Raw genomic sequence first — 12,104 nt, 5'->3', positions numbered from 1 at the left:
CCCCACATTTAATTCACAGATAACCCTGGAAAAAAGGCATTCACTGCACACCCATGCAACAAAATTACCAGTGTTCGCAGTGACAAATTCAGCTTTTGTATCTTTACAATAGGACAAGTTTTGGAAAGGAGTCCTTGAAAGGAGGTAGCCAAAAGGGAGCTCTGAATACTACCTTCAAATGAGACTTTTATTTACAGAAATTATCTGTAAGCATTTCTTAATGAGATACCTGTACTTTCACCTAGCAAAAAAGAATCAAGGCTGACTGTCCGATTTAGCAATTCTCTCTTGCACCTGTGTTGGTCTGTGATGATTTCACAGGAGGGAAAAAAAAAAAGAAACCCTTTAAAAAAATTAAACCATCTTTGTAACATCCTGTCTGAAAATCTGCTACCCACAGAATGGACCAGAGTTCAATTTAAGCCAGTCAGTGGACAGAAAGACCAAGTAACACCGGGAAAAAAAGCACACAGTGAAAAGTCAGTTTAATAAAATCTTGTATGACAAATTATAGCAATTATCATAACTGGAATTCCTAAAACTAGAGAAGATTATGGGAAACATGGTAAATTTTGAAATATGTAACATGTTTCTAGAAAGTAAATAAACCATTTTATACACTCACTGGGAGAGCAAGAGACCAGTTGAACTGCATAATGGGATGTGTTAGGAGCAGTCATTTAATGGCAGTAATATCTGAGCAATGGCATCAATTGATACTTCAGGGAACAAAGAGGAGCCATTACAAAGTTGGACGGTTTTTATTCCTGCAGGCTTCTAACAATCTGGTCACCTCCCACCCTAGTTCTAGTGCAGGATGGTTCAGGACTCATTTATTGAGATCATTTCCTGCCCTGTCTTTTCTAAAGCAGTGAACAGGGAACTGGACTACAGAAAGATGTTGCTATGACAACATTCTCTTACCTTAATGTTTATGTTTGTTTCCTGTGGGTGTCTTTTTTTTTTTTTTCCCATTTTTTGCCATTTTATGGCTAAGAGGCTTAGTTCTGGTTTCAGTGACATCACCATTCTAGCAACATTTTCATGGAATCACAGAGCACGATGAGTTGCAAGGGACCCATTAGGATCATCAAATTCAGCTCCTGGCCCTGCACAGGGCACCCCACCCTATGAGTGCGAGCACTGTCCAAATCCTTCTTGAATTCAGGTTGGTGCTGTGACCACTGCCCTGAGGAGCCCATTCCAGTTCAAAAATCACTCTGGGTGAAAAGCTTCCTGACATCCAAGCTAAACCTCCCCTGACTCAGCTTCATGCTGTTTTCTCAAGCTCTATCATTGGTCATCAGTGTACAGACTGGTACCTTCCCCTAACCTCCCCTCATGACGTTGAAGACTGCATTGAGATCTCCCCTTAGTCTCCCCTTCTCCAAGCTGAACAAACCAAGTGCCTTCAGCAGCTCCTCATACACCTTCCCCTCTAGACCCTTCCCCATCCTTGTGGCCCTTCTTTGGACACTCCTCTACTAGCTTAATGTCTTTTTTATACTGTGATGCCCAAAACTCACCCCAGAACTCAAGGTGACGCTACCCCAGTGCAGAGCAGAGAGACACAATCCCCTCCCTCACCCAATTGGCCTGATGCCCCCCCATGGACATGGTTGGCCATCCTGGTTGCCAGAGTACACTGTTGAGTCATCAGCAAGCATGTTCAACTTTACTACACTCTTCAGTATTTTTTTTTCCACTTGGAAACCTGAAAGGCTGTACCTGTGTGGGTCAGCAGCCAACAGGCTATAAGGAATTGTCAACACCACACAAAAGTTAACAAGAGGCCTAAGGGGAAAGATGGAGCACAAGCACGATCAAGGGGAAGATTGCTGTAAGGCAGCAGAGCTCATCAACATTACCCTCCCCTCGAACAGCCGCTGCTTGGTACAGGAAACACAACGCAGGGCTCAGGGTGTTTTGTTTGCTTGCTTGCTGATACAGGTTTTAATGTAATTCCCATGTACATTTTGATATGACAGTCTTACATAGATCTTTTGAGACACATGGGCATTATCCAGTTTTGCCTGTCATTGGCTTACCAAGGCTTAAAGCAGAGAGCTAAGTCAGGGTTTTGCTTTGGCTAACTGTATCTTGCTGGGCAGGGCCTGAACTCAACCCGCTGCCAATTCTGTTGGGATGCACAGCAACACAATTCTGTCGGGATGCACAGCAACATTTCTGCCTTCACTATAAACATTTATGCAAAGCTTCTAGCTAAAAATAAAATCTACATCAGTAAATAGTTGCCAAAATTTTTAGAAAGCTGTAAGTGATTGTGTACCATCAAACCCCAAAGCAAGCATGCTTATTCAATATTTCTGAATCTTCATGCACCATCAATTGCATGTTAGGTAAAACACTTCAAAGTGAGACTCAGCATGGACACCATAGAGCCTGGGACCAGGAAATAATACCTGTTTTCACAAAAGTAGGCCGTGCGGGCCAAGACACCTTATTAATTTTCCTTATGAACAAGCTGCTGACAAGAAACAGCTTTATGGTGCAAGGGTTTTTGAAAAGAGTAGTTTAAATCTGAGTATCTCAACAATGTAAAAAGATCCCAGATCGAAAATGCAGATCACTTACTCTAAAGTCCCCAGACCTTGTGATGCAGAAACAATTGTGTGGTGGGTACTAAGAAATCTGCCATGTTCCTGTTGAAGCATGCCAAGAGTAGGGAGTGCAGCAACAGGTCTGTTCATTGGTAAAAACCCCCATAACCCTAAGGAGGAAAAAAGAAAACCAAAATGCAAGAAGGCATGAGCAGACAATCCAGAGAGCTCAAGATGCAGTGGCACAGCCCTTTCAATTAGCCCTTTCCAATTTCCACAAAAGTAATCACAAATGTTCCTTCAACTGGCTATCAGGAAAAGGGAAAGCACCCTCTGCCCCAACAGCATCAGTCTTCAGTGATGATTAACAACAGAAAACAGGGGAAAACTTGTTCTTGACTGCCAGTGAAAAGTGTGTTTCATTAAAATAGAAGCAATATGGACTGCTTTACTATTTGAATACAAAATTTCAAAGTTGATTTTGTGCTATAACCTGGGTTTCTGTTTTCAATTCATGCTACATCAAATGCTTCTTCCCCTTTCATTTTCTTTTAGGTGATGCCATTTTAGATTGTTAACCTACAAAAGAGCAAGCATGCAAGTCAGAAATTATCTATCAGCAAACTATTTATAAAGGAAATAGAACAATTTGGGGAATTTAAAGTGAAAGTGACCTGGTGACTACCAAATTCCAACCTTGCTGGACAAGAACATACCATAGGTTTCAATAAGAAAATAAAACTCAACTTTCACATAAAAGGCTCAAATGATTAAAAAACACCCAAAGCAAAAAAAAAAAAAAAAAAAAAAAAAAAAAAAAAAAAAAAAAAAAAAAAGTTATTGTTTTATTGTTACAGTAGGAGTACTTCAGAATTGCACACAGAAAACCACGTTTTTGCTTTTATTTGTGGTGGAACAGAATACAATAACCTTCAGCCCAAACTACTCAAGGCTGGGAGTATTACCTTTTTCTTCATGCTGCAAGACTTCAGGAAATGGAACAGGGACAAAAAGGGTTTAGAAGTTAAATTTTCTATTTAAGGCCATTAATTCAGCAAGATTTAAAAAAAGGTCCTCAACTTTAAGCATGAAGAGTTGCATTGACTTCAGTAAGATTATTCACATACAGTTAAGTCAGGCAAGTGCTTAAATGGCTTGTTGAATCAAGCCATTAAATGAGAGCTGCTTTATTATACAGATTTATTTTAATGGCTGGCAGAGCTCATTACATGAGCCTATTTTATTCTTCCAAGGGCTAACAGCTGTTTTGTCATTAACTTTTCTGAAGGTGTAACCTGTATGCCTCCTTCACTTTACTGTAGCCACAACAAAATTTTCTAAGAAAAATTGTATGCAACATCTATCATATATAGTGGCTTAGCTCTCCCTTAAATAGTAACAGAAAAGAACAGTACAAAACAATAGTTTCACTTTTTTAACACACAAGAGCATCTTATTGAAAAACTAAAATAAAAAAGTCTCACCACAATATAAATCCCCAAAAATAATAATGAAATGGGAAGAAAAAAGGAGTTAGCAAAACGTCCTGCAGACTTTAAAGTCTCTTATCGCATTAAAAAAGCTTTTCTGGTGAATCACAATGTTTTGTTTCTTTCTGTTTACAAACCCACTAGACAGCAAACAATGGTGTCCACATCCACAACCTATGTTGGGATTAAAAGGTAAAAACATAACCTGCCCCATCTACAGTCCAAAAAAAAAAAAGGAACCCAAAAGGGCAGCCAGTGAGCATAGGAGCTAGTGAGGACCGTGTTTCCCTGCGTAAAGGGGAGTAGGGGTTATAAAAGCAGAATTCGAGTTGGAACCATATCGAAAAGTTCTATCTTGGAGACCTGCAAGACATGAACTATTGAAGAAACAGCCAAAAGGTCCCAATGAAAAGCTGTGACGTGACAAGCTGTAATGTGCCATTTTAATTACAAGGAAGAGGGGAAATGGTTGGGGGTGGTTGCATTTTGTGTTTATGTTGTTTTGGGGTTGGATTTTTTTTTTTTTTTTTTGCTCATCAATATGATGAGCTTTCAACGTCCCAAACCACATTCAGGTAGTTTCCAAGTCTGCTATTTTTTGTGTGGAATCTACTGATCCAGACCAAAAACCCAAACAAACAGAACAGAGATGCACAGTTCTTAAGTCCTGGAGCTTTCAAAACCGCCTGAAAGAATTGCTGGCCTGGGGTATCCAGAGATGCCTGCAAGATGGTGTTCATAGCAGCCTTGCAAGCAGATCGGCTCACATCTGCTATGTGCTGCCAACGTTCTGCCCATCACCTTCATCATTAGGACCTGAAACAATAAAAATAGTTCTTGGTCATAAGAAATATCTTTTGTTTCTTGCCTTACAGTAAGAGACCCATCCCAAGTAGCTTACGTAAGTCTCAGATTCAGGTGTTCAATGAGAGATGAAAACCGTAGAATTCCTCCTCTCCCACCTTGCATATGGCCTTCTCCAGACTAAGATCTGTCTACTGTAGAATTTTATGTTCTTGACTAATCTAGTTCAGGAATCCCAGCAGCATCCAAAAACCTAAAAGCTCAGTTTCCAAGCTCTTCAATCTTCCCACTGCTTTTGTTCATATTCATTCCTCTTTTTTTCCCCTTCTGTGAATCAGGATGGAGGACTGTCAAAGGCTCTATGTTCTCAGCCACAAGAAAGCAAAATACAGATGACTTCCAAGTTGAGAGTACAAAAGGAAGCCTTCCTCAAACTGAAGACTAGTATTTTTCTTAAATTATGATCTCCTCATGCGCAATAAAAAAAATTATACTCCTTCCATGCCCCTTTGTAAACCTTCTGCTTTCCAAACAGCTCCCTACCGAAAGGTCATTCTGGATGCTGTCTACTGATTCTGAGTCAACTCAGGTTTCATGTGCAACTCCTGGCCATGATGAAAGTAAAAATGAAACTCAGAACTACCCTTAGAAATCCTGTAAATGATAAAAAGCACAGAAAACCTCTACTAAACTGTGGGATGTAACTCACAGGCAGCACAGGGGCCTTTTACCAGTTTGGAGAAGAAGCAAGGAGTAGTTGTGCTCAAAAAGGAAAGCCATGCAATAATCCTACTCCATAGACATACACAAAGAGCACAGACTGCCTTAAGAAATTACACAGAAGAATGCATGGTAAACAGGAAACACCATTGTCTTTCTTACTTACCACTTCCAACTGATCCTGAAGGTGCAATGACATCATCATCATCACTGTCTTCCTCATTTGACTGCGTTACCTCTGGCTCAGGGGCTACATTCTTGACTTCTTGCTCTTGTTCCACTCTACTGCGCAAGGCCAAGATCCGATGGTGCAATGCAGCATACAACTGCCCTGTATCTTTAGAGCTTGCCTGCATTTTTTAATATTCAGAAATAAAAAAAAAGGTGCATGGAATTATAACACAATAAAACACTGCTGACATAATACACAGCAGTCATGCCAAATTTCACAATATACTTTTTAGTTTTCTCATAAAGTGTTTTTCAAATCAGTCAGGCTGTGCTACACGCAGCAGGACATTAGATATACAGAACTCTGGTGGTGAGAGTATATTCCTCTGCTTAGTTACAACTTTCTTTGGCTAACATACCCAGTATTTGCTGATCTCATATAGCCTTCTTCACACAGAAATCACATAGCTTTCCTGACACCTCCCAAAAGCTCATATTAAGAAGACCTTCAATTAAAATCTTGCAGATTTTTGCTGGCCAGTCAATAATTCAACTTCACACATTAGTTAATCATAATCAAGCCAACTGTTTCATGAGGAACTGGCATAAAATTTCGATATGAGATATAATGAGAAAACTCAATGAACAGACAGGCAATTATTCAAAAATTTTTGAACAGTCTCTGTTTCAGAGGGAAGCATTTTTGACAACCTGTCAAATTCTTTCATAAGAAATAGTTCCCCCAAATTCTTTAATAAAAAATAGTTTCCACCCCATCTGACACTTGGATGCGTGAACTCTGTATCTGCAAAATTCCCCTGCAATAAACTGAAATGAAAAAGTAATTCCAAACAAGACACTTTATATCAATACTAAAATCAAGAGTGAGTAACCTGATGACAGATTAACTCAAAACATTCAAAACTAGAAAAACATGGAGAAAAACTTATCCAATAATTTCACTTATTTTTCTTCATCAATGCATATTTGATATCATTAAGTTCAATTCTGGGACTCCAGATCCCAGGCCTACAAACCTAATGTCACAGGGAAAGCTGACCATTTGCTGAAATGCTCTCAATTTCTGATCCCTAGGAACACTAATTCTTTTGCAAGACACTTGTTCTCTTGCATCTTGTGTAAAATCAGTCTAAATCAAAAGAGTGTTCTCAGACCTCTCCAAATATGTTAGTGCTTTAGCTGGCATTAGGGAATGACCTTTCTCCCTTGCTGACTGTATGATCAGATCTCAAGTGTTTTAGTAATTCTGATTGCGATTGCTGTTCCCCATTTAGTAAGCACAGAAACCACTTTCACTATCCTGTTACTGCTTTAATACACCGCATCAAAGGAAAATCAAATTTAAAATGTGTAAACCTTAAGTACTAATATGATGTTCCTTAGTGTTTCCTTTTCAGTGGGCACCTATTCATCTTCCCACACTGCAGACAATGACAGTTTCCCTGTGCTGAAAGTTCCACTAGATCTAATTTTAGTTAAACTACTGCATAAAATCTATTAAATAATGCCAATTTTTTTTTAAATCAGAAAAGAATCTGCATGAAACACTATAGTTAGAGTCTCAGTATGTGTGAAGCAGATCCCCATGACTCCATGGGCAATGCTTTGAACAACCTGGCTTCCTAGGGCAGCCTTTGATGTGGCATTTGTTCACAACTAGCAAGACTTTTTAGACAAGCAAATCTGCCAAGTGTCTTGTCTTTGGGGCAGGGGTGATGTTAAGACAGTGTAGGGCGCAAATAAAAATGGAATGCTACCTCAGCTACAGTTTAAGTAAGCACCAACTTTAGTATGATGGTTAAGACATACACAGTACTCACTGATATAAGAAAAACTTTAACTCCTTGGTCCTCTGTATCCATGGCGGTGATCCGGATACTCTTTTCACTGGCTTTATCGATCTGCATCTGAGCCCAGAGCTTGGTATTTAAGATTAACCTGAGACTCCCCTGAGTCCTCATCACTAAAGCCAAGTTAGAAGATCAGTTAGGTGGAAAAAGATACATCAGGAAGCTCAAAACAGTCAAGACACTTGTTACTGTACAAGGTTTCAGTCTTTTTACAAATAAGCCCTCTTAGGCTTTTGTCACAACTGTAAATGAGGAGAATGTAGGCTTTGTGTGAGTTTTGGCCGGGGTAGAGTTAACTTTCTTTCCAGTCACTGGTATGGAGCTTTATTTTGGGTTTGTGTGGAACATACAGCTGATATTATAGAGGTGTTTTTGTTACTGCTGAGCAGTGCTTGCACAGAAATAAAGTCTTTTCTGCTTTTCATACTACTACACTGATGAGGAGGATGAGACATTATGGTCATAGGTTGGAAACAGGTACAATAGAAATTACCGATGATCATGTGACAAATAGCTCGGTTTATTGCTCGGTGTCCCCTTTTACAGGGGCTTCCCACACTTGGACAACTGATTGGTCGGGATCTCTGCACTGCCTAGCTGTGCAATTATATGTCTGCATTCAGGATTGAATGGAATTGGCTGGAATTTTCTGTTTGAGTTCAAATCTATCCTATCATTGCTCACCTAGGGACTTTTTTTCTCTAACCAACCAGTCAAGCCGAATTGAATCTCAGCTTATGGGCAGATTTATCTGTCCAGCTACATACCAGCTGTGCTGTGACAAGTATGTGGGAGGTTATGAGCAGGCACAGCTGGGACAGGTGACCCAAACTGAACGAAAGGGATATTCCAGACCACAAAACACCATGCTCAGGATATAAAGCAGGGGGAAGAGGAGGAAGGGAGGACATTTGGAGTGATGGTGTTTCTCCTCCCAAGTCACCATTACACATGATGGGGTCCTGCTGCCCTGGAGATGGATGAACACCTGCTTGCCCAGAGGAAGCAGTGAATTAATTTGTTCTGCTTTGTTTGCAAATTGCATGCACCACTTTTGCTTTCTTTATTGAATTGCTTTTATCTCAACCCAGGAGTTTTCTAACTTTTATACACTTCCAGTTCTCTCCCTGATCCTGCTGGAAAGAGTGAGCAAGAGGCTGCAAGGGGCTTGGCTGCTGCCTGGGTTTAAACTGCAACGAGGCTATTGAAGATTATGAGTCATATCTAAAGCTATTTAGTCTGAAGCCTTATATGTTAATACATTAAAGTTCAGCAGTGGTATCTGAGCAGATGATCTCAGGCTAATGCACATTCCTGCCAGCCTGAACAACTGTACACTATTCAAGCAGACTTCCCTCATCACAAGCAACCCATCCAAAACAGCCAGATCTGAATGATGTTACCATAAATTTCTAGGCAAATATTCTAGTTACTAAATATGGCTTGCTTTTATTGGGGAAAAAGTAACTGGAACATCTGCTGCAATAGAAGGGTATGAAGATACTCTCTTTGGAGGCAGTATTCAGTAACTGAAGCAAAAGAAAAGGTCCAAACTGCTTCTGAGTTGCTGGAGCTATTAGAAACTTAACTGAATGTTGCTGTGTGTCAAGGAAGAACCTTATGAAAACAGGATGACTGTCATCCAGTATCTCATTTCCCCTGGTTCCTCTTACCCAGCCGAGACTGCAATGTTCCATCATCTGTTGAGGCCATATCATTGAGTCTCAGGAGTCCTCGACCTCTTTCCACCCAAGACTGAGAGCTTTTATCAAATACAAACAGCTTGCACTGAATCTGTAATAGAAAATATGTCTAGGGCATAGTGGTTGATTGAAGTAATAATATATTTCTTAGTCACCTACAGTTGAGTAAAAAATATTCGGATTTCATACTGGAATTTTTAATTGTTTGTAGCTGTGGAAATCAAAACAGTCATCCTCTCTTTTGCAATAAATTTCTCAAAATATGCTGTCTGTTTTCATCAAGTTTTACTAAAAGAAGCTATACATTCTGAAAGAATAAGAGAGTTCAAGATCAAAACAACAAGTAATTTTCAGGTAATATATAAATTTTCACAGAGGAAACCTAATGTCATAGGAGACTGACTTATATCAGTCAATTCTTTTAAAAGCCTTAGGTACACACTGCACCACTGAATATGTTATTTGTTGCTGGGGAGACCCAGTAAATATAATGAAAGCAAAGCAAAATTCTTCCTGTAAGGAAGCAAAGGATGAACAAACATGCTAGCTCATTATCGATTCATTATCAAAGCCTGAACAACACAAGGTCATTAATAACTGAGGTTATTAACTGAGGGTTCAGACATTATAAAATTTAAAAGGTGTATGTATTTTTTCCAACAGTAGGAATACTGAAGGATCTTCACCTACAAGCTCCCATTTTCTTCCATGCCAAACATCTCTATATCGCCCTCTCTAATCCAATTTCACTGTTACTGCTGGGGCTTTATACCTCAAACCATCACCCCTCAAGCTCCCCACAGATGAGCATGCACTAAGTGGAAAAGATACTTCCATTTCCATTCCCTCCATTTCTCATCTTCTTCATGCCAAAACATCTAGTTCTGTCTGTACAAGTCCCATTTGGAATTTTAATGCATTACATTTCACAAGAAAAAAAGAATTAAAGTTAAGCAAGAGGTCTGTTAAATTACAACATATTCAGGCAAGTCAGTCCTCTATTAAGTATACAACTGCCAAAAGTTGTAGTTTTCCTAAGTGAAACAGGATTCTTATCTCTTCAGTGTCTTGTTCAATTATGTGAAACACCCAGACATTTCTGAATTAAATAGAAACAGAGGTGTACCAGAAGAATCATTTAAAGACCATTTATGTCTGGTAAAAAGAAGTCCAAGAAGGTAAACATTATAGAGTACCATTTTGTAAGGTAACTGATAGGCATTAGATACTGATAGTGCAACTGTTTGGTCTCAGAAGAATAGTGCATTGTGTCTGTAAGAATAAAAAAGTTATCCTTGAAAATAACACAATTCAAATGCTGAGAAACAATATCTCAAGGAAAAAAACTAAACTATAATTGGAGTATAAAGAGAGATGGGAAAAAATACATATACCACTTCATTTTATATGAAAACCCTGCATGTTTTTCTTAAGGATACACTAGAGTTAGTAAGTATATTTAAGTTAATGAATAACTACAATGTTAAATATATCTCTATTAAAATCAGCAGTCTAAGTCATGACCAAATATCCTTCTACAACATCACTAATTCAATTAAGTATCTCAAACCAAATTCCTGAGTGTTTGTGTTACAGTTTCTATTTTGCAAGAAAACTAGACTGCTGGCATAAATAGTCCATTCCAAATCTTAGAAAATCTTCAGTAGTACAACAATTAAAGAACTTAAAATATTTAATTAATTTAAATTTTCTTCAAATAATTGTCTCACAGAACATAAAAGCTTCTATGCGATGGATTCAGGAAAGTATGCTTAAGAATCATCTGGATGGCCTATACGCTAAAATTTATTCAGAAAGAGGAAATTAAGAAACAATGGATAACAAGTTAATAAATAAGGATCTGATATAAATATCTAAATTTGCATTTAAACACAAGAAAATACATTAGAGATGTAGAGGAAGGCTGAATTGTAGGGAATCAGATGGTGTGCATGCACTGGACATCTGTTACGTGGGGTCAGAGACAGGGACGACACAAACTCTCAGAGATCCAGGCAACAAGAGCAATGGTTTATTATGGAGGCCTGCTGATATAAGGGGTTTGAAACTTCCTGCTTTAAACAGCTGATTGGTTGGGATCTCTCTCTGCCCAGATCTCTGGCCAGTGGTGTGCTTGCATCTAAGCTAAGGACAGGGTTGGCTGAGGATCCCCTGTATAGATTTAAATCCAACCGATCTGTAGACTTGTTACTGTGACAGACATCCATATGAATCCCCACAAACTCAAAGCTCCTCTATCCGTTTCTTACCTGTAACACGTTACTTTCAGCTTCCTCCCCAGTAATCACTTCTACCTTCGCTAATAAACACTTCCTTGCTGTTGCTTTAGTATAGGCTGCTGCAGACTCTGCCAGTGATTCTGAAATATTATTAGCTGAACAACATTTTGAGCGTCTGAGAATGATTATCATAAAATTTTGTAAGATATATAAAAGTCTCACACAAGTACACCAGAATTCTGAGACCCTTTGAAATGTATAGAAAACAGACTTTAATGGAACACATTAAAAATTACTGAAATTTAAAGCAGAAGTTAAAGCTTGTCTTTTAATACTTGTTTTACAAGCATAAAGAACAAAATAGATACATTCTCAAGAAATTATATCCATACATGCAATAGTTCAAAACCTTTGCATGGACACTTGCTTATGTGTAGATGCTCCAGCAGTACTGATACTCTTGCTAGCCATACAGCTGTGCCTACACATGGACAGTGCATTTAATTTTCTACTTCCATTTGGGCTTGCAAGCAGTTTACTTAAG

The 12,104-nt window shown here is 38.8% G+C and overlaps 1 protein-coding gene across 7 annotated transcripts in view; it reads right to left on the bottom strand.

Annotated features, from left to right (window-relative positions):
* Positions 1 to 3,434: 3,434 nt before the first annotated feature.
* The window catches only part of RANBP3 (RAN binding protein 3), a 63,070-nt gene continuing 54,400 nt past the window's right edge, over positions 3,435 to 12,104 (bottom strand). For all 7 annotated transcript variants that reach the window (XM_054649959.2, XM_054649961.2, XM_054649963.2 and 4 more), the window contains 5 exons: positions 11,591 to 11,715; positions 9,291 to 9,411; positions 7,588 to 7,730; positions 5,742 to 5,925; positions 3,435 to 4,867 (listed from right to left, as the gene is read on the bottom strand). In XM_054649959.2, the coding sequence (XP_054505934.1) occupies positions 4,824 to 4,867; positions 5,742 to 5,925; positions 7,588 to 7,730; positions 9,291 to 9,411; positions 11,591 to 11,715 (617 nt within the window). In that variant the 3' untranslated portion in view covers positions 3,435 to 4,823. The remainder of the gene's footprint in view (positions 4,868 to 5,741; positions 5,926 to 7,587; positions 7,731 to 9,290; positions 9,412 to 11,590; positions 11,716 to 12,104) is intronic.

Source organism: Agelaius phoeniceus, chromosome 29 (genome assembly GCF_051311805.1).
Source record: "Agelaius phoeniceus isolate bAgePho1 chromosome 29, bAgePho1.hap1, whole genome shotgun sequence".
Classification (NCBI taxonomy): domain Eukaryota; kingdom Metazoa; phylum Chordata; class Aves; order Passeriformes; family Icteridae; genus Agelaius; species Agelaius phoeniceus.
The sequence above is the reverse complement of the archived record's forward strand: the minus strand, read 5'-3'. Positions and strand labels throughout refer to the sequence as shown.